This window comes from Xenia sp. Carnegie-2017, unplaced genomic scaffold (genome assembly GCF_021976095.1).
Source record: "Xenia sp. Carnegie-2017 unplaced genomic scaffold, XeniaSp_v1 HiC_scaffold_6, whole genome shotgun sequence".
Classification (NCBI taxonomy): Eukaryota; Metazoa; Cnidaria; class Anthozoa; order Malacalcyonacea; family Xeniidae; genus Xenia; species Xenia sp. Carnegie-2017.
Window position 1 is genome coordinate 4101454 of NW_025813526.1, and position 21617 is coordinate 4123070.

General features: G+C 34.7%; 1 protein-coding gene across 1 annotated transcript in view; it reads right to left on the minus strand.

Annotated features, from left to right (window-relative positions):
- Nucleotides 1–17523, minus strand: part of LOC124457787 (angiogenic factor with G patch and FHA domains 1-like) — a 34494-nt gene extending 16971 nt beyond the window's left edge. The window contains exons 1-8 of the mRNA XM_047007954.1: nucleotides 17256–17523; nucleotides 14982–15236; nucleotides 14288–14331; nucleotides 9595–9627; nucleotides 9161–9277; nucleotides 6943–7222; nucleotides 5825–5954; nucleotides 4131–4182 (exon numbers count right to left, since the gene is read on the minus strand). Coding sequence (XP_046863910.1) covers nucleotides 4131–4182; nucleotides 5825–5954; nucleotides 6943–7222; nucleotides 9161–9277; nucleotides 9595–9627; nucleotides 14288–14331; nucleotides 14982–15236; nucleotides 17256–17379 — 1035 coding nt within the window. The 5' untranslated portion in view covers nucleotides 17380–17523. The remainder of the gene's footprint in view (nucleotides 1–4130; nucleotides 4183–5824; nucleotides 5955–6942; nucleotides 7223–9160; nucleotides 9278–9594; nucleotides 9628–14287; nucleotides 14332–14981; nucleotides 15237–17255) is intronic.
- Nucleotides 17524–21617: the final 4094 nt, after the last annotated feature.

Consider the following 21617-nt stretch of genomic DNA (forward strand, 5'->3'; position numbering starts at 1 on the left):
AAATGCTGGAAATTGCATTTCCGAGATCCTAGAAATCAAAATTTTCAGAGAAGCATGCTCCAGGACCACCCTATATGGCGAACGCCGGGTTGACTCACGTTTCAAAAATCCTAGATCTGCATCTATAGATGCATGCTTTAAGTTAAAACAGAAAATGCCCCAAGTCTATGCACCTTCGCGGGCGGACTTATTCTTCATCAAATTTTGTGAAACTTTCATTCTTTCATGTTTGTAAATGTAGATCGTCCAGGTTAGTATAGTCCTGAGAAGGACTGTTTTTGTTTTTGTTGACTGACATTTCGACAACCTTAGCGGTAGTCATCTTCAGAGTTAAATGAGGAGTAAACGTCAGGTTGGCCGTATTTGTTATCTGGTTCTTACGTCATTGTATTGTGTGTGCAGGAAATGTGTGGGTGTCAATTGTGTATTGTCATTGTCTCGGTCCAGCAGGACTTAGAATTAAGTCCCCGTTCAACATACAAGAGGCTAGTAATGGCAGTACGTCCTAAGTGTTTGTAATGAGGGTTTTTGTACAAGTGCCAGATTAAGTGGAATACTTATGAACAGTGATTTCAAATTAAAAGACACTAGTATATAATTGTCCGGTATTTGTATAGTGCTCAGTTTTTTAATGAAAGTTTCAGTGGATTTTAGCTTGTGTTTTGATTTGCTTGTAAGTGGTTGCAGTATGTCAGTCAACTACTTTGAGAGTTCGTCAGTAGGCGAACCACAGAATGATAGAATTGGTCGCATGGGTATTGGTGGTTTGTGAAGTTTTGGTAGTCCATATAGTCTGGGTGGTCGTGGCACTGAACATCTAAGTCGATAGTGAATACGTTCGGATATAATGTTAGATTTTCTCATAGAGAAGATCTTGCTGTTAAGTTTGCGTAATAGTGATGGTGTTGGGTCTCGTTTGAGTTGTTCGTAAGTTTGTCTGTCGTTAACATGGGTGTCCATTTTGTCGAAGTAATCATTCCTGTCCATGACCACAGTCACGCGTCCTTTGTCTGCTGGTAAAATGACGATGTTGTTGTCGTGTTTTAGTCGTTTGAGTGCTTGTTGCTCGTCCTTTGTCAAGTTGTTCTCACGTACAGAGGACGATTGTAAAGCGGAGGCTACCCTACTTCTGGTCTCGTCTTTGGTTGTCTCTGACAAGTCTCTTTGATACGCTAGGACAGCCTCGACACTTGATACTATCGTCTAAGTCGGTATTCTTCTAGGTGTTATGGATTGTTTTAGTCCGTAAGATAGTAGTCGCGTTTCAGCTTCGTCTAATGAGCGGGAAGAAATATTCCTCACACAGTTATCGCCATGTTTATGTCTTGTACGTGTTTTAGTGCGTTTTAAACGTTTAAGTTTTTGTTGTTGTTTGATTTGGTGTTGTGCCTCTGTCTTGTTTGCTCGTTTCTCTGCGATAGTTTGTATTGTAGAAAGTAAAGTATCACTTACTGTCGTTGGTATGAGTTCCTTTAGTTTGTTCAGTCTTTGTTATTGTTGCTTGATGTAAATAGTTGATTCTTCTGTGACAGTCGTTAATCCGTGCTCGTATCAGTCGTCTGCTGGTGGCTTTGACAATCTGAATAGCCTCTTGTATGTTCAACGGGGACTTAATTCTAAGTCCTGCTGGACCGAGACAATGACAATACACAATTGCCACCCACATATTTCCTGTACACACAATACAATGACGTAAGAACCACATAACAAATACGGCTAACCTGACGTTTACTCCTCATTTGACTCTGAAGATGACTACCGCTAAGGTTTTCGAAACGTCATTCAACAACAACAAAAACAGTGCTTCTCAGGACTATACCAACTTGGACGATCTACATTTACAAACATGTAACGACACTCCCGGGTTCAAACCATTTACTTTATTTCATTCTTTTATAAACCCCAGGAGTCAAACCTTCGTCACGTGAAAATAAAATTGAATTTTACTACTTTATTCCAATTAGTAAATGTAACTGCGTAAAAGCACTATTGATAAAGCGCATTTAATAAATACGACAAGTTGTTTTAAAATAAACATATTTCAACATCCCATGATGCCATCTTTAGTATATAAGAATGAGTATGATGTATGTGATAAATATATGTATGAGTAATATGATACAATGATACAAGTTATACAATTATGAGTAGATTACAATGAAATAGTGGTTAGAATTAATGATCAGATGAGTGTATTTACAAGCTGAATATTGTGTTAAAACGAAAAACTTAAACGTTGACATTAGGGTTAGTTTTGTTAAAGGAAAGTGCTTCTTTGATTTTCAGTGCAAATGTAGTATTTGCAGTGTCGACGATTTCAAAGCAACAGGGTAAATAGTTAGTTTTGCATGATAGTGATTTAAAAGGTGTCGAAAGATATGTGAGTTTTTGTCAGTTGTGGTGTGTTCCCTGATTCTGGTGGACAAGTGACGGGATGTTTCGTCAATGTATCGGGAATTACATCCAGCACAATCGAATTGGTATACCACCATAGATTTAGTAGAATCAGGGATAGGATCTTTGAATGAAAAGTAGTTTTTAATTTTGAAGGAAGTGAAGATTAGTCGGATGTTGATGTCAGTGCAGAAGCGTTTAATGATGTTTGTAAGTCTGCGTTGTGTGTGAATGATGTACGGTAATTTAAAGAAAAGAGTTTTTATAGATTGTTCGTTGTTGTTGGTCGCGTTTGTAATATCGGATGTTTTAGTGTTTGCTTTTCAGTTAGTATTAGTTTTGTCATGGAGATATCGTTTGACAGTTTTGTTAATGAAGTGTAGTGGGCAAGAGTTGCATAATAAAATAGATGTGATGTTCTTTAGAGGCTATGAACTTTTTTAGTTACATCAACAAACAACACACGAACATTAAATTTTCTTTCGAAACTGAAAAACAAAACCAACTACCTTTTCTAGACATTTTATCAACAAAACTACATGACACCTATACAAGGTCAACTTATCATAAACCAACCTACACAGGACTATTGACGAACTACTTCAGTTTTACACCACTTTCATATAAAACTGGATTAATACGCACACTCATAGACAAAGCATACAAAATTAACACCACCGACAATGGCTTTCAACAAGACCTAAAGAACGTCACGTCTATTTTATTACGACATTCTTTCCCATTACACTTCATCAAAAAAACTGTCAAACGATATCTCCATGACAAAACTAATACTAACTGCAAAGCAAACACTAAAACATCCAATATAACAACCACGACCAACAACAACGAACAATCTATAAAAACTCTTTACTTTAAATTACCGTACATCGGACATCATTCACACACAACGCAGACTTACAAACATCATTAAACGCCTCTGCACTGACATCAACATCCGACTAATCTTCACTTCCTTCAAAATCAAAAACTACTTTTCATTCAAAGATCCTATCCCTGATTCTACTAAATCTATGGTGGTATACCGATTCGATTGTGCTGGATGTAATTCCCGATACACTGACGAAACATCCGTCACTTGTCCACCAGAATCAGGGAACACACCGCAACTGACAAAAACTCACATATCTATCGACACCTTTTAAAATTACCTACATGCAAAACTAACTACTCACCATCTAGCTTTAAAATCATCGACACTGCAGATACCACATTCGCACTCAAAATCAAAGAAGCACTTCACATTAACAAAACTAACCCTAATCTCAACGTTCAAGTTTTTCGTTTTAACACTATATTCAGCCTCATCTGATCATTAATTCTAACCACTATTTCATTGTAATCTACTCATAATTGTATAAATTGTATCAGTGTATCATATCACTCTTACATATATTTATCACATACATCATACTCTTTCTTATATACTGAAGATGGCATCATGAGAAGTTGAAACATGTTTATTTTGAAAAAACTTGTCGTATTTATTAAATTAGTAAATGCCTTTAAAAATGCAGTTTTTGCAAATAACTCTCTGGTTTTTCGAAATTGATTTTTAGTGTCAGATTAAAATAAGGATGCTAAAGTACCCAAATGCTAGCACAAATCTGTGAGATGATTTGCTAAATTCCTAAGCTACTTAGCACTTCAAAAATGTCATGAACTCATGGATCTTTATTTCAAAAATTACCTTAAAATAAAGATACACGTCATACCTTACTAACTTCGATATCGGAAAGCTTCATGAATTTGCTACCCCCTTCAGAGCTACAAAAATGAAATGAAGAAAGTATAAGGATTGTAACGAACTCTTGTATATTTCACATAAAAATCAATTCTGGATGTTTGGTCATCTCCTCTAAAAATAAACCAGAGGTATACACACTAAACATCTCAGTATACATCACTATAAATTTATTACTAATTTGAAATATTGTACAACATATCTTATTGATATAATTATTTACTTCTAAGATAATACTTTCAACCTTCTAACAAACTACATTGTCCTTTAAATTATATTGAACTAGCTGAAATAACGTATAAAAAATTGAGGGCAGTTTTGCAGTTCAATCTATATTTTTTGATAAGTTTTTCTTGTTTTCACCGTCCTCATCTTAAAAAGTTCTCCGGTCAAACTGATCTACAAGTTGCATTACAAAAAGTCTTATTCTCGAAAACCCGCGTTTATAAAACTTTATAAAAACAACACGAGAATTTCAGTTTCGCAGGTTACGGGGTCGGCGCGAGAAATTTATAAGGCAAAAATACAAACGTAATTAAAAATCGATAATTTTACTTTTTTAATATCTTTCATAAACGCTGCTGTATAAAGCAAATAGAAAACATTTTATTTGTTCCAGTTGAATAATAAAACTGGGGAAAGTTGCAAGAAACTCGAAATTGCTTGGAAACATTTGTAGCTACTATGTTGTTTTGCTCACCACGCAATTTCCATCTCTCTCAAACTTTCCCACGTGTTTCTATAGCCTGGTTCTCATTAAGTCACTTGAGTCATCCGAGTTGTTTCGTTGTTTTTCAAAACGACTGGGACGACTCAAGCTATGCAATTCACATATATTCGTACTAGCGCTGCCGAGAGACTGTTTAATTAATTTTTTCGCGAAACATTTGGAAATGGCAGCGGCTGTTTCTCAAAGATAAAGTCTTTTGGCTAATTATTGCTTCTTCCAATCGTTTTGCGCCATAAAAAGGTCGCTTCCATTTCTCAACGGGCTTTTCAGTCACGTGAGTCATTTGAGGTCATCCCGATCGCCTTTGAAATGTTCTCATACAGTCGCACGGGTCGTCTGTGAAATTTTGGTACGACTGAAACGACTTTATGAGACCAGGCTTATAATCATAAAAACTTTTTCTAAACAATGTCAACCATCATGCATTGAGAGAATAATCAGAAATTCTCGAAGCACAAAACCAAAGGACTGACAAGAGCAATTGTTATTTAATTCATTGTAATGGATCAAGTCCTTGTAGAATTATTCGTTTTCTCAGGTAACAATAGTTAATATACATGAATCTACATATATTTCAGTATTTTTGGTAAAAGAGGAAATGTGAAATCATGCATAACAGCGGCAAATACAGTTAGACTCCCAAATAAACGTAAACAAATGAGCGTAATGCATCATGGTTGACAATCACTCTTTAAGTAATGGTGCAAGTAAAGTTTTACTCGAAATCACATTCTGAAAAAGACCATTTCGCAAGCAGCATGATAAAACAAAAAAGTGAATCGTAAGAGCATGCTTTGCACTTTCCTTCGACATTTACATTTCATTACCCTCCTATTCCTCCGACATGAAAGCTGCCAATTTGCGAGTTTGCTTAAAATGGCCAACAAAGTGCGCAAGAATGACCCTGAAACTCATTCTTTACCACAATAACTTACCGTCCAAATGTTATGCCCATGCAGGTGATTATAATCAAATCACCAACAACGCAACTGTTGGATTTCAAAACAATGCCCCGAATACATGGCGGGTATTCATCTTTGACTATATCAACCTCATCATCATCGTCTAAATTAAATCACACGAGCTTTTATGAATTATACATATACAACAAAGCTAAATCATAACATAAAACGAAACGCACATGAATGAATGCCATGTACCATTCAATAAACATGCATTGTTTGAACCTACAACGAGTTCGCTTGTCTCGAGCAATTTCCGTGTGTAAGAATGTGTCACTAATTGTAATAAAACGGAAGAAATCATCACACATAACATTGTAATCAGTCTCATCAAACAAATAGAAAAAATGCCAAGACAAGCCACAAAATTCATCTTAATGCACGCTTGTTAGCGAAATTACATACTCAAAAAGGTTACTTCAACTGAACCACATTCGATTTTCATATTTAAATGAGTACTTTGACATAAGAAGAGCAAATTGTGGAAATTAACAGCAAAGATAAAAATCAAACAGGTCAACCAGAGGGTGGAATATCCTACCATTCAATAAAATCACCTCACTTTAAACGTGAACTTCTCAAACATTACAAAACGTACTAATGGTGCTAAAATGTGCTGTTTCTAAATTATTATATATTTGAAGTGGTGTGAGGGATCGCTGTAATATGCTGCTGTATAAGTAGCGAAGTTAAAGAACGTGTGTCAATCAAGATGCATTGCGTTTTTTTTTATGTTTACATCGGTACTTTTTGAGCTTACAGCACATGGACATCAATTTCGTTACTATGTCTTCTAATTTATCTGAAAAGTTAGCAAAAAACATTGATTAACAAGTGTATTTTACATTAATTATTATCGTTGTATGAGTTGCATGGACTACAATAACGAAATCCACCATTTTCTCAAACCACAAAAATGCCCTTCACCCTCTGACGAACGCGCAATGGATCTTGCATGGTTGACACATATTCTTTAAACAAATAAAGCCATAGATCAACACAAAAAAACTACACAAAACCACCACAGAAATGACATTTTCAACAAAAAAATATCAAAGATAAAAAACCAGCACCATCTATAAAGTTAATACCTTTCGTATCGATTTCGGACACGTTAACTTCAATGATCTCTCCATCCTCGCTACCAGTCTCCACCATATCAATCGTGGTTGTATCTGCTATGTTCAACACATAACGCTGTTCACAATCTGTTTTTTCTGCACACGAGACTGAATCAGTCCAACTTTGATTATCAGTCGACATGTTCGTAGCTGTGTTTAACGTCACTTGGGAATAAAATTCGTACGACTTTTTTTCTTGGTTGTAAGTATAGTACACGCCCGTGCGGTAGTCGTAGTACAGACGAGAATTCTGAGAAAACAGTGGTATTTCCCATTATTTTGATACAGGCAACAAAATTAGCAAAATTTTCACCTTATGGTAGTCGCAGCGACGCCGGAACGTCGATAATTGGGAAGGCAAATATTCATAAATTCGTAGTCACAGCTTGCAAAAAACAATTGATTTCAAAAGAAAGTACCCAGGCAAAATACGAATATTCCTCCCCCCCAAACAAAAATTATTGACGTTCCGGCGTCCTGCGTACTCGCTAAATGAGATTTTCTATAATGCGATTGTTAACTGTCATTAAAGATGACCCTAACAATGGCCGACAACCCGAGCGAGAGAACAAATTATTACAAAGGCCGCTGCCAGATTCAAACAAGTTAAAAGATCGGGAGATTCCTCGTCATTAACTTGTGTCTAAATACCATAAATCAACAACACATGTTTTCGCCTTTATGTTCTTATATCCAGTCAAACAGACAAATCACATTGATAAATTTGAATAGACAGCCATCAAAAAACCAAACATAGGTACATTTCGGCACACACGTAAAAATATTTTCTAGACATGTACAATCTCCTAACGAAGTGCTACCTGGAGGTTTTGCGGGGATCACTGATGTTATGCAAGAGCCCGACGCGAGTAATGACTCTCGCAGCCAAAGATGTGTACCTACCGTTTCAAGGCGAGACAAGGACGTCATCTTGAAAGGTGGCAAAAAGCAAAAATGAAAACACAAAAAAAGGTAAAAGAAGGTTAAAAACCAAATCCTATGAAAAATTTTAAAAATTCACCCTATACTATCAACTTTGCAACTGAATATAAACTCAGGAAAAGCAAATATTAATCATAAATATTGCCAGTTTTTCCACCTTTCAAGATGGCGGCTTGCCTCACAAGTATTTATAGAAGTTTGGTGGAGTCAGATATCTAGTAGATTGGGTTCTAGGTCATTGCTCTCAGCATTACTGTTTACTGTTGCATTTTTTATTGGGCAGGAATATAACTTGAAACTTTGCTAAGTACAGTTACAATGGTAAGGATTTACTTTACTCTTTACCCTGATTACATGGAAGGGAGCTGAGTAGGGTAACAAGCAAGTCGGTCAAGCGAGACAGCTTTTTTCGCACATTATATATGCGATTTATCTATTGCATAGGTAGAAAAATACGTCGCACGAAACAACGTGCGCAAGATTGACATTTTATACAACAAAACAGTTCAAGTTTTGCAACTTGTCTTGAAGTTCTCGGCTACGTGCCTTAAAAAGCTGTTTTATCCTATTTCATTATTCAAATTCTAATTTACGCTGCGGGGCGACAAATACTATACTTCCAAAATCTATGAATAAAAAATACAGCATCAAAGAAAAAAGTTGAGGAAGAGAAGAAAGAGCAGATTCACGGAAGAGAAATTTAATCTTGGGTAGTTGCAATGCAGACGTTTGTTGCGCTTTGTAATGAGTTACATCCACACATATTACCGATACCAATCCACCTAATGACAGAGCACTGTTCACAGATGTGGACGACAGTCAACACAATAGGCATTAATAGGCATCACAAAGTTTGTTCAGAATGGATGCAACTTGCACAACTCAGTAAAAATTATTAGAAAAGTGATAGAAAGTGTCTTAAAGAAGAAAATTTTAACTTCAAACAATAACCACATCATTCAAAGGCGGAGGGTTCTTCGAAAAAGCACATTTCGAAAAACTTGGCGCATCTAAGGCTTTCCAAAATTGGCGTTCACATAAGCAATTGCATAATGTGCGTATATTAGTAATTTGCTGTGATTGATTGTTGAAAATCTCCAAATCGAGGAAAAAAACATCCTCCAAAAATTGTCACAAGCCGTTTTGCACAAAAATGCTTTTATGAACATGGCAAAAAAGCACGTAAACTGTATAGGAGTAAAGAAGAAAAAAACATTCATACATATAGGTACATATGGACACTGACCGGGTTGTAGTAATATCCAGTGTTGTAGTCATAGTACAATCCAGATTTCTCATCATATACAAATCCATGACTAGTCGTTGCCTGTTGAGCCGCTTCCCTTATCGAGGTAGCGATATCCTAAGAAAATCATGTTTTTACATTAACTAAAATATAACAGTAACACATGTTTGTTTCACACTATTTACAGATTTTCAAGGAATCAAGGTGTGGGCGTGATGTCAATAAATGCAGTGTTACTAATATAGTCGGCTCAAACATAACGATGCTTGGAAAAAGAGTTTCCCACGAAAAAAATGCAGTGCTTCGATAAACTAATCCTCAAAATAAAATATTTCCCAATAGTTGAATCATTGCAAATTAAGGCTGTTCACCTCTCTGCGGAATGATTATGAATAAAAGCAGCCAAATAAAAACTGACGAAGCAGAATAAATACCTTCGCTGCTTCTCTTATTGAAGTAGCAATTTCCTGTAAAAAAACAGGATGAATTAGCCAGTGTCACAAATGATGATCACGTAAGACTGTTTAAAAGCAGTGTCAATGCGCACGCATGTTACGGTGAATACAAATTACAATCGTAAACATCCGCAACTAAACACTTGAGTATGTAATGACTTGTTTTGACAATTATACAACTTAATTAGCTTAGATTTTTGCATTAAACATCTAATCATCATATATTTTAGAATTACATCAAGTTCTTCATTCTCATTATTTAGCAAACTGGCAAAACCACTGTTTTTTTATATTTACGACAACTTGCACGTTTAGCAACAATGCATGCTCCACGAGCTGACAGATATATTTATAAAAGGGAGAACTCCGGTCCAGAAATAAGTGCCATTATATGAAAGAACTTTATGATTATACTACGGAATGGCTATTCGTTCACCTCAGATCTTTTTCTTCGCCGAGGTATTTAACTTTTTTTACTGAATTTGTCGTCCATTTCATCCGCCATGTTTCTTCAAACGGGGAGACAATACACTTCTTTTTGAGTATTTTAATGTCATTAAGTGATAGGACTCAAATCACAAAATGTAAAGCCGGTTTTTCAATTGGAATTTTGTTCGAGCAAGCGATATTTTTCGAATTTAGGCATGCATAGACGTTCAACGACGTCACATATAAACAGCGATGAAAATCGCAAAATGTTCGCACGACGAAAATTTAAAGGTGGATTTCCACTTGAAAAACAGTGAAATTTTTGCGCGAAATCAGGTACAGAGCGCACGTGTAGTTTTAAATTACTGCATTTTAAGGGAAATTTTTTTTCTCTTCGTGAAAGAATATAGTTGAGATCAACTCAACTTTTTTGGCGACGGCTGGCGAAATTTTCAAGTTCAATAAGGAGTCAAGCAGGAGCGGACGGTCAGTTGAAAACAGCGACATACTTCAACCTTTGATTGCAGAATTACAAACTTTTCACGGGTTATGGAATAAGCAATCCTCAGCGTACAAAGAAATTCACGAGAGAAAAATTTCATGGGAAAAAATTGCATTAAAATTGAAAATTTGAGGTTCGCTATTTTTTATTATTGATTTTGATTAAATTTTTGTTTCTTTTTTTGAATTTTTATGATTGAAGCTTTAAAAGATGTTCCCTAATTTGTAGTTCAAGATGCAAAAAAGAAATCGAGAAATTTGTATGATAGCTATAAAAAATTTAATGACCGAGAAAAAGAACAAAATAAGTCCAAATCTGCTTACACAATGACTCAAAGATGTCGTTATTACAACGAATTACATTTCTTGAAAGACATTTTGATAACAAGCACGTTCAGTAACAACAATTTGGTCAATACGAATGTCTTTGGGGATTCAACCATTGGTGTTGATGACCATTCATCAATTGTGGTGGATATAAACCAAGAAGATGATTTGTCTCCTTTACTTGACTGCAACATGCCTTCTACAAAACCAACAGCTGAAAAAGTTCCCAAATGCCCAATCAAACGCAGAAAAAAGGAAATTGATCCTGTGGATAAGCTCATAATTGATGCACTTTCAAATAACAAAGCTAATTTTGACAAACCTAATGATGCAGATACACACTTTTTCTTAAGTTTAGTTGAATTTTTGAAAAGTATGCCTCCAAAACATAATTTGATAATCAAAAGTCAAATTATGACCATAGTTTCTGAAAGTATATCTGAATAGTCTTGCCAAAATGAAACAAGTGGTGTTTTATATTTTTGTTTGCTACCTTTGGGACTACTTGCTGCAAGAAAACGTAAGTTATTATTGCTATAAAACTTTTCAAGTTTTATGTTATGAATCTTATGTTATGATCTATACAATAAAATGTTCAAGAATTGCATAATTAAATCACATCATGTTCTCCTGTTGCATTCAATGGCAATCTTTTGGGTTTGCCAAGGAGCTTCACCAACAGATGAACAAAAGTACTCATGAAACTGATCCCCCACTATCTTTGCATCGTGACTGTAGTTGTTAGATCTAATACGCTGTATTGGTAAAACACCTGTGTCAGCTTTTACAATAGATCTTCAGTCGCCATGGCTTTGCTTGTTATAAATTTCTTTATCAACAAAGGTATGTGGGCAGTGTGGACTACTTCTATGATTGATTCCATCTCTTATGAGATAATTATGCAATACAACACTTGCTTTTATTATTGCCTCAACTGCGTTTACTTTTGCAAGAATAAGACGCCGAAATATACGGACCGTGATGCCGTTATTCCGAAATTATTTTCTATTATTCTTCTAGCTCCGCTAATTCGATAATTTGCGATTATTTCACTTAGATTTAGATTTTCATGTGAGTATGACTTAATAATGTTAACACGTAAAGAAAATGCATCATCTGCAACTAAAACATATGGTGCCATGAATGCTAATCCATGAATGATGCAAGGGTCTGGCAAGTTCAGCAATTTTTTGGTGATTACATGTCAAATAGTACTGCTAGAGAATATCCTTCCATCACTCTGCCTTCCTGCTTCACCAATGTCAACCATAGTAAACTCATAGTTGGAGTTGCATACTGCCAACAAAACAATGCTAAATGACTTCTTGTAACTGTAAAACAATGATGCACTGTTTGTTAGAGCTTGAATAGTGACATGCGTTCCATTGATTGTTCTTAAACAAATTTACCTGAAATCCAAGAGTAACATTTCTCCATTCACTATTTGTTTCTGGAGCCCTAAAAAAACTTTTTTCCAAAAGCACATCCCATAGTGTCTCCGCTGTTTCTTTTCTTATTCATCCAACAGGTGTTTGACTTATTCGATAACTTGATGAAATAGCAACCTGCGAGTCTCCACTAGCAATGTAACGCAATGTTACAAAAAGTCTTTCTTCTGAATGAACAGGATCTTACCTAGCATTTGTTATACTTGGTCACATAGCTTCGTCTCCTGTACTAAGAAATGGTATTCACCTTTCAACATTTTTTCGCTACATATCTTCCTTACACAAAATCTCCACGTGTGAGAAGCGAAACCAGCGATAGCAATAATTAGACCCCTCCCCCGATTAGAGAGCTAGTTTTGCGCTAAAAATTAGTTGAGTGCAAATCGCTCCACATTATCGCCAGCCAGTCAGATTTAAGTGTTTCTAATCTGTGATATCCATGGTGATGTCTTACAACCATATTCAGTTTTCAAAATGGCGGATGTTGAGGAGTTATTTGCTCATGAAGGACTTTCCATACCATCTAACGACTCTACTTTACAAAAAGCCGATTATTTTGACTAAGGAATTACTTAGACGAAGTACGAAACAAACGATGCTTATGGAAACATATTCCTGGTCGTAAATACTAAGCTCTCTTACGAGGAGATGAAATTCTCCTTTTATGTGCCGGTTCAACTTATAAACACGAATCAAAAACCGTCTCTTGTACTTTCTTGGGCGTTCTGGTATTAATTGCAGCAATGACAATCATAACATGTTATTTCAAAAATTAGCAGTCATATAGCTAGTGTGTGATTCAGCCATTTTGTATTAATATTTTTTGTATTTCGCGGTTTTATTATTACTGGTGGAAATCATATACAAATTCGCACGAAATTTTTCGCCTCGAAAATTATCGCTTTGCGCGAAAAAAAATCGCAAGTGGATAACCGGCTTGAACACGATGTATTTAAAGAACACAAAGCAACACGCACATCCTGTTTACTTGTATTCATGCTAAATATGATAATTTGTCTCATTACACGATGATCTTTCTCTTAGACTCTTTCGCCCAACTTCGACAATAGTTAAAGTTGTGTGATTCTAAATGCTAAGTATTTATTTGAATACCAAGTTCTGGTCTTCCTGTTTTAGGCATATTTTCAACCGTTTTGAACTTGCTATAGTTTGAATAGTTTTTTGCCCACCCAATCAGATACGTTTATAAAAAATATCATTAGCAAGCTAATGAAAATACTTTTTTCATCCAAAAATGACACAAATTTTTATACATCCACAAAAGATGCATAGAATATCCACGGATTACAGACTGATAAAACGTTTGTCTATTTATTCAACCAAGAAAATGGCCGCGAAGATAATTTGAGCGCGCGTTGCATTGTGGTTGATAATGATTCTTTAAAATACAATGCATCGTTCTCTCGAGATTGTTCACATGTCGAACCATGCTTCATTGCATGTCTCCGGATTGTACTAATAATTTGCAGAATACTACGGATGTTAGTTATCCCCGAATTCCAAAAGATTGTAGTTTGCGACCAGCGTGGATGGAAAGAATTGACTTAGTAAATCCATGCAACATCGATCATAAACTCAAAACATTCAAAGTGTAGTCGTTTAGTTTCAACAAGAAAATATACGCAAAGAAGGACACTATTTCTCTTACATTCTAAATTACACAGTATGCTTAACCAAAACTAACAAGAGATAACTTTCAACTAGTGAAAGATAATTGAATAGACTCCTTCGCTACACTAATCAAAGACGACGCAAAACGAATTTCTTTATTTTATTAGATTGGGGTGAAAGAATCTATCTTGTGAAGCTAGGATTAATTGTTAACACTATTATACTCTTTGGCGCATAATAAAAGACAACATTAAAATTGTTCATGTATTTTATTTTACAAGATGAAATTTTAGCACTAAAGATAGTGATCTGTACACATAACAAAATCGGCCTACCTTCTCCACATCAGTTTGATTGGTGCTGGTTGTAACATCAGATCCTTTAAAATAAATTGATGTTGCTGATGTAATCAGAATAAATATGACAAAAAGAAAATACTTTAACATCAAAGGAACATTGAAATACAAAAGCATCGAAAATCATATTTTAACACGATCTTTCCTCCTTCGTAAAATGCATCTGAAACCCCTGTTTTAACAATTTTGACAAACAGTCAACTTACATAATTATAATAGTGAAAGGATTAATTAAAAATTATAAAACCTGACACAAGGTGTTGTGAGACATAACTCATATTTGGTAAAAGGCCGCGTGCGAAAAGAGTGGGAATATTACAAGAATTGACTTGACTTCCGAAGAGCAGGCACTTGCTAAATAATAATGCTCAATGTTCTGAATTGTAATATTCTAGTATTGCTGCAACAATGTGCTTTTTAAATGTTGTTTGTTGCAACCGTACATAGGCATGGTCGCAGGATCTCAAAAACCATAGCGCTAAAACAGAGACCCAGTTTTTTCATTGCATAAAAAACTTTGTCACATTGTAGAAGGCATACCGCATTTACACTTTTGAGCGCGGCTCCTTCGCGGGCGGCGTTCAAACGAGTATATACGGTACAGTTTTGTGACCAAAGAAGTGCATTTCTGTAATTAAGCAGTCACCTATGGTCAGCGGTATGAATTACACACCTTTGACAACATCTGTTCTCGTTTCTGCTTTATGATCCAGAATCATTTTTTCAAGATCTTCATTTCTTGTCTTTTCCACCGTAAGTTTCTCGTGAAGTTGTCTTATTTGCTCACGAACAGAGTCAACATACTTCACGGATGTACTGCGTTCAAACTCCGCTTTCTCAAGTCGTTTTTCGGTGATTTCGAATTTCTTCTTCAATTCTTCCATCTCACATCTTAACAATGAAATCTGTTTTCCCATGGCAACACAACCTTTAGTAAAACATCAACAAAAAATAAAGACCTTGATTCACCATAATATACAAAAATAAAAACGACAACTTTTTTGAAAATAGACATGTTTCGACATCTCATACTGAAAATGGCATCATGAGATGTCGAAACATGTCTATTTTCAAAAAAGTTGTCGTTTATATTAAATGTGTATTGGCAATAGTGCTTTTACGAAATTATACAAAAATAAGTTATAACAGATATTTTGTTAGATTGGGTTATTTGTTGCGTAACAAAGTTATTCAAAAGTATATCATAATTTAGAACTATCCGTTTTGGCACAGAAAGTTTTACATGTTTGTAGATATAGATCGTCCTGAGAAGGACTGTTGTTGTTGATGTTGCCTGACGTTTCGACAACCTAAGCGGTAATCATCTTCAGAGTCATTTTCTGACTCTGTCAACTTCAGAGTCGTTTTTCGCAGTCTTCTTCAAAAGTTGTTTGAGAAACACAACAGGAGCACTTCATTTAGCAAAGAGAATTTCAAGGCTCTTGTTCAAAGCAGTAGTTCTGATGCAGAAAGGAAAAAACTGCGTTATGCAGTTGCAGAGACAACTGGCTTTTCTCAAAGACAACTTACGCAACATTCTGGCACAACTAATTCAAAAAGTAGACAGTCGAAAGTTGAACAGAGGACTAGTCAGAATAAAGTCAGTCAGATAAAAGACGATGCAGAGCTAATGTTGCTTGGGTTTAACCTGGCTGATGCTCGTTCTGTTGCATGTAGTGATTCACCGTCTGAAAGTGAGTCGGATCCCGATGATTTCGAAGAATACTCACTGCAGCAATCCCAAATTAACACAAGCCTCGAACACGAGTGTCAATCTATTATTCAAAATATGAATTTGATATACTGCTGGCTTGTTAGAAAGAATACAAGTATAACTGAATTTCATTCGTAGAGACATTGAAAATTGATGCACTTAAGGTAACACAGCAGGAATTGTCCGACTTTACGTTGCAGTTATCTAGAATGATCACTTCTAATGAAAAAAGATTGTTGGAGGAAAGTTATCAGGTTCACTTAGATAAAGAAGAAAGGCAAGCACGTGCAAATAATGAGAATAAATATGATGAAATACGATCTGAATCAGATAACGACAACCCGAAGGAATGGGTTGGGATTGAATATCTGCTTCATGGACGTGGAAAGTCCTTACTTTAAAAGAAAATTCGAGCAGTTAGGCTAAAACGTCAGCGAGATGTTGCAAAGAGGATTGCGGAAAAACGTTTGTTATCACGAAGAGGAAGCAAGCATGTTGGAACTAATGTTTCCTAATATTGTAAAATTTGTAAAAAAGATGTAAAAATTGTGTTTTGAAAACTAATCCATTATGGTTAATAATTGATTCCTTAAAAATGCACTTTTAAAGAATAAACACAATGCATAAAGTATTTGCATAGGAAGAATCAAAACTCAACTATAAGTTGAGTGGATTCATGACCAAGGTTCATTGATGAACATCTAAATATTTCACCGACTTATCATTCAAAAATTTGGTAAATAACATTCTTGACTTGCAACCGTTCTCTTGAGATTTGCAAAACAATGTTGCTCTCCCACGTCGGCTGGTGCCAACAATAACAATTATAAAATATTCTTTTGTACCATACCACCAACATGACTGAATTGCAAATCGTGAATTGAGCACTTTGAAATAAGAGTTAATATAAAACAAATTCTGAAGAAGCAAGACATCTTGAGATTGCAAAATATGAATCAAAACAAGACGAGAAGTAAACTGTAAATTTTCGACTTTATTTCAAAGTCATCCTCAGACATAATACATGAAGTCATCCTTCTGTCTGTTTTGATTCATATTTTGCAATCTCAAGATGTCTTGCTTCTTCGGAATTTGTTTTATATTATACTTCTTCAAATTGTCGGCTGGTCATGGTTTTTGAAATAAGAGGTTTTAATACTTATTTTTCAAATCTTTCTTGTGAAATGACATAAATCATTCATATAAATAATATTAAAATAATGTTGTTATTACCTTCACAGGTATCCACTTCGTAGGACAATTTCAGTGGAGTATGTACTTGTTCATAGAGTAATCTAGCGTGGGGTTCGTTTGAAGTATCATCTGCTGCAACAGTTTCCAACGATGCTTCCTCCATTATCGTAAAATAGACTGAAAACAGGCAAAAAGAAAAGAAGAGATCTCTTAAACCAACTTTACAACTTTATCCATCTTCCATATAAGGCTAGAATGGTAGTTATTGAACGACCGTGAAATTGGCACCACATTTGGGAACCACATTCAACACAACATTCATCACAACAATCATCACCACATTCAACTAAAATTTATCATTCAAAATGATAAATCGAAAAATCGTCTTTAAAACACGTTTTCCATCAAATACAACCGTAAAAAACAATTCTTTACTGTTTATTACTATTTTAATGTCCTTAACCAGCACAAAGAAAGTATGAAAGTCAAAAAATTGAAGAAAACACTAAACTTTAGGTTACAGTGTACTTTCATTTCCCTTGATTAGCGTATAGTTTAAAAACTACAAGGTAGAATTTTTTTAAACTTGGCCAGAATATAGATAATTATATTGTCTAAAATATATCGAAAATCTGGAAAGTGCACAAAAAAATCAGTTTGAGAAAATCATCGACATAGTTAGATGACACGAATGCGCGTATTATGATCTTGAATTATTAAGTTAAGAATTTCAAGTCATTGCTAAACAAAGGTCTGTAAATAAAAATCTACAAGGTAGGATTTTTTTAAACTTGGCCACATTGTAGATATTTTTATTGCCTAAAATATATCCAAAATCTGGAGAGTGCACAAAAAAATAAGTTGTAGAAAATCATCGACATAGTTAGGTGACACGGATGCGCGTAATATGATTTTATATAATTTAGTTGAGAATTATATTATACTACGCGCATTTGAGTCATCCAAATTTGTCGATGTTTTTCTATCATTTATATTTTTGTGCACTTTCCAAATTTTGGATATATTTTAGGCAATAAAAATATCTACAATATGTCCAAGTTTAAAAAAATTATACATTGTAGTTTTATATTTATAGGGCTTTGTTTGTTAAAGAACCGGAATTCTTAACTTATTTATGCAAGATTATATTACGCACATTTGAGTCATTCAACTTTGCCGATGTTTTTCTATCATTTATATTTTTGTGCACTTTCCAAATTTTTGATATTTTAGACAATATAAAATTCTATAATGTACTTGAGTTTAAAAAAATTCTACCGTGTAGTTTTTTAGCTATAGAGCTGTTTGTCGAATGTGGTGCCAACTTCACAGTTTATACCAGAGTACATTCTCAATGAATATTATTCCTTTTATATTTTTGTGCCACCTCCAGATTTTGGATATATTTTACACAATATTAATATCCACAGTATGAAAAAATTTAAAAAAATTCTACAGTGTAGTTTTTTATTTACAGGCCTTTGTTTAGGAATGACTTGAAATTCTTAACTTAATTATATAAGATCATTATACGCGCATTCGTGTCACCAAAGTATGTCGATGATTTTCTACAACTTATTTTTTTGTGCACTCTCCAGATTTTGGATATATTTTAGGCAATAAACATATCTACAATATGGCCAAGTTTAAAAAAATTCTACCGCGCAGTTTTTTATTTATAGGCCTTTGTTTGCATAGTTACCTGGATATAGGAAGTTAATTATATAAGATTATATTACGCGTATTCGTGTCATCCGATTTATTGGATGATTTTTTACAACTTATTTTTTTGTGCACTTTCCAGATTTTCGATATATTTTAGAGATTATAATTATCTATATTCTGGCCAAGTTTAACAAAATTCTACTGTGTAGTTTTTAAATTAAAGGCTAATTAAGGAAAATGTAAAGTACACTGTAACCTAAAGTTTAGTGTTTTCTTAATTTTTTGACTTTTATACTTTCTTTGTGATGGCTAAGGACGGTAAAATAGTAATAAACAGTTAAGAATTGTTTTTTACTTTTGTATTTGATGGAAATCGTGTTTTAAAGACGATTTTTCGATTTATCATTTTGAATGATGAATTTTAGATGAATGTGGTGATGAATGTTATGAGTGTTGTTTTGAATGAGGTCCCAATGTGGTGCCAATTTCACGGTAGTAGTTATTGATTATCGGTTTTGACTCATTGAGGTCTATTAAATTACCTGGAGAGGAAAAGGGGCCTGGGAACTGTTGTAAAAAATAAGAATGCCAAAAGGAAATTTTGCACGAAAAATGTCCACTTGAAAAAATAAATTTCATACAAAATAAATTATTGAGCTAATTCTGCAACTGCAAAGAACTATTAAACACACTTAGTAAACTTGACATTTTCTAATAGGTAGCAGGGTGGCGCAGCGGGAGCGTGCTGGGCCCATAACCCAGAAGTCGATGGATCGAAACCATCTCCTGCTATAATGGGCGTTTTTGTTTTTCCAAGTAGTAAAGTGCATAAATGATTTACTAATAACTCAATTCTAATTTCTCTAAAGACAATAAACTCACCAATATTAAGTAAAACTTTATTAAGAAAAAAAATCAAAGTAGACTTTCTCAGTAACAGCAAATGTTTGTCTTATAAAATTTTTTTTGATTACCATTTTGTTTATAAATTTAAACCTTTTCTGAATTTTAACATAATTACCAATTGTAATTGCATGGTCTTTTACCTGAGAACAAAGAACATGGTGCAATTTACACCAGTGTTAATAGTACAACTCTCTTACCGATTAATTTCTTTATTGATAATTTTCCTAAAAAATGCTTAATTTAAGTACAAATATTTGTCACAGAAAAAACAGTATTTCATGGCTCTATCATGTTTACTTTGTTAGAATTAATACTCTCCATGAAATTTGAATTTTAAAAATTTAAGAGACATATTATTAAATTTGATTATGACACATTAACATTGGAGATAATTCATTATGAAAATAAAGCTAATATGAAAATGAACTGCTTCTGTTTACAAAAGAACCAGATTATTAAGCTTGATAATGACTCTTTTCTTTATTTTAAGAGAAAAAAGAGACTTACAATTGAACTTGAAATTTGTGTATGCATCAGCAAAGATTTCTTTTAAACAATGTGTGAGCCAATTGCTGAGTCACACTTTATTTCGTGATGTTATCTACACTTCTTAACAGGTAGTGCTAGCAACATGTTAAGACGCAATGCATTTATGATAACAAATTCTCAGGTGTCAACATCTGCTACGTTTAACCAAAAAAAGACAGCTACCAATTTGCAATTTTTTGCCATTACTTAAAAACATTATTTTAGACGAACTGGAAATTTCATTTAAATGAAATGTGTTAATTTTCACAAATAAAAGAGCTGCAATCTTAAAATTTTTCCTACAGGTAAAAAAAAGAAATTAATGTTAAAAAATGAAAAAAAAGAGAAATTTCATACAAAATAAATTATTGAGACATTTCTGCAACTGCAAAGAAGTATTGAACACACTTAGTAAACTTGACATTTTCTAATAGGTAGCAGGGTGGCGCAGCGGGAGCGTGCTGGGCCCATAACCCAGAAGTCGATGGATCGAAACCATCTCCTGCTATAATGGTTGTTTTTGTTTTTCCAAGTTCTGTTTCTGTTCAGGTGCCATGCATGATGCATGCTTGGGCTACCATGTCTCTCCAACGTTGACGGTTACGAGCACAGGCAAAGATTTCTGCAGTGTTGGCGATTCCGGTAACTTTCTTAACTCTGTCCAAATACGTTATGCGTTGACGGCCTCGTGCTCTTTTCCCTTCGATTTTTCCTTGCAGCGCAACACATTCCAGGCCTTCCTTCCGAACTACGTGGCCAAGAAAACGAAGTTGTCTCGATTATTACAGAGTAGTTCTCTCTTCACACCGGCTCTTCTCATAACCTCTTCATTTGAGACGTGATCAATAAATGACACTTTCAACATCCTTCTCAAAAACCACATTTCTGCTGCTTCTAAGTTTTTCTCCAGGTCAGCAGTTAGAGTCCAGGCTTCACAGCCGTAAGTCAAGATTGACCAAATGTAGCATTTGAGTAATCGTATTTTGAGTGGCATTGATAAGTTTCGGTTGACAAAGATGGATCGCAAGTCTTGAAATTTCAATTTTGCAACAGCAATTCTCTTCTTCACTTCCTTTTTGCATCTCACATCGGTCGTCAGCAGACTTCCAAGGTAGTTGAAGCTTTCCTTCTCCTCAATATGGTCGTTGCCAATTCTCAAGTAACAGTGGGGCTTTTCTGCAAGTTTGCTGACTACCATCGATTTGGTTTTATCACAATTGATAGTCAGGCCCATTTCAGCGCTGCTTCCACAACCTGGTCTAATAGTGCTTGCAGTTGTTCTTCAGTGGTTGCAATCAAAAC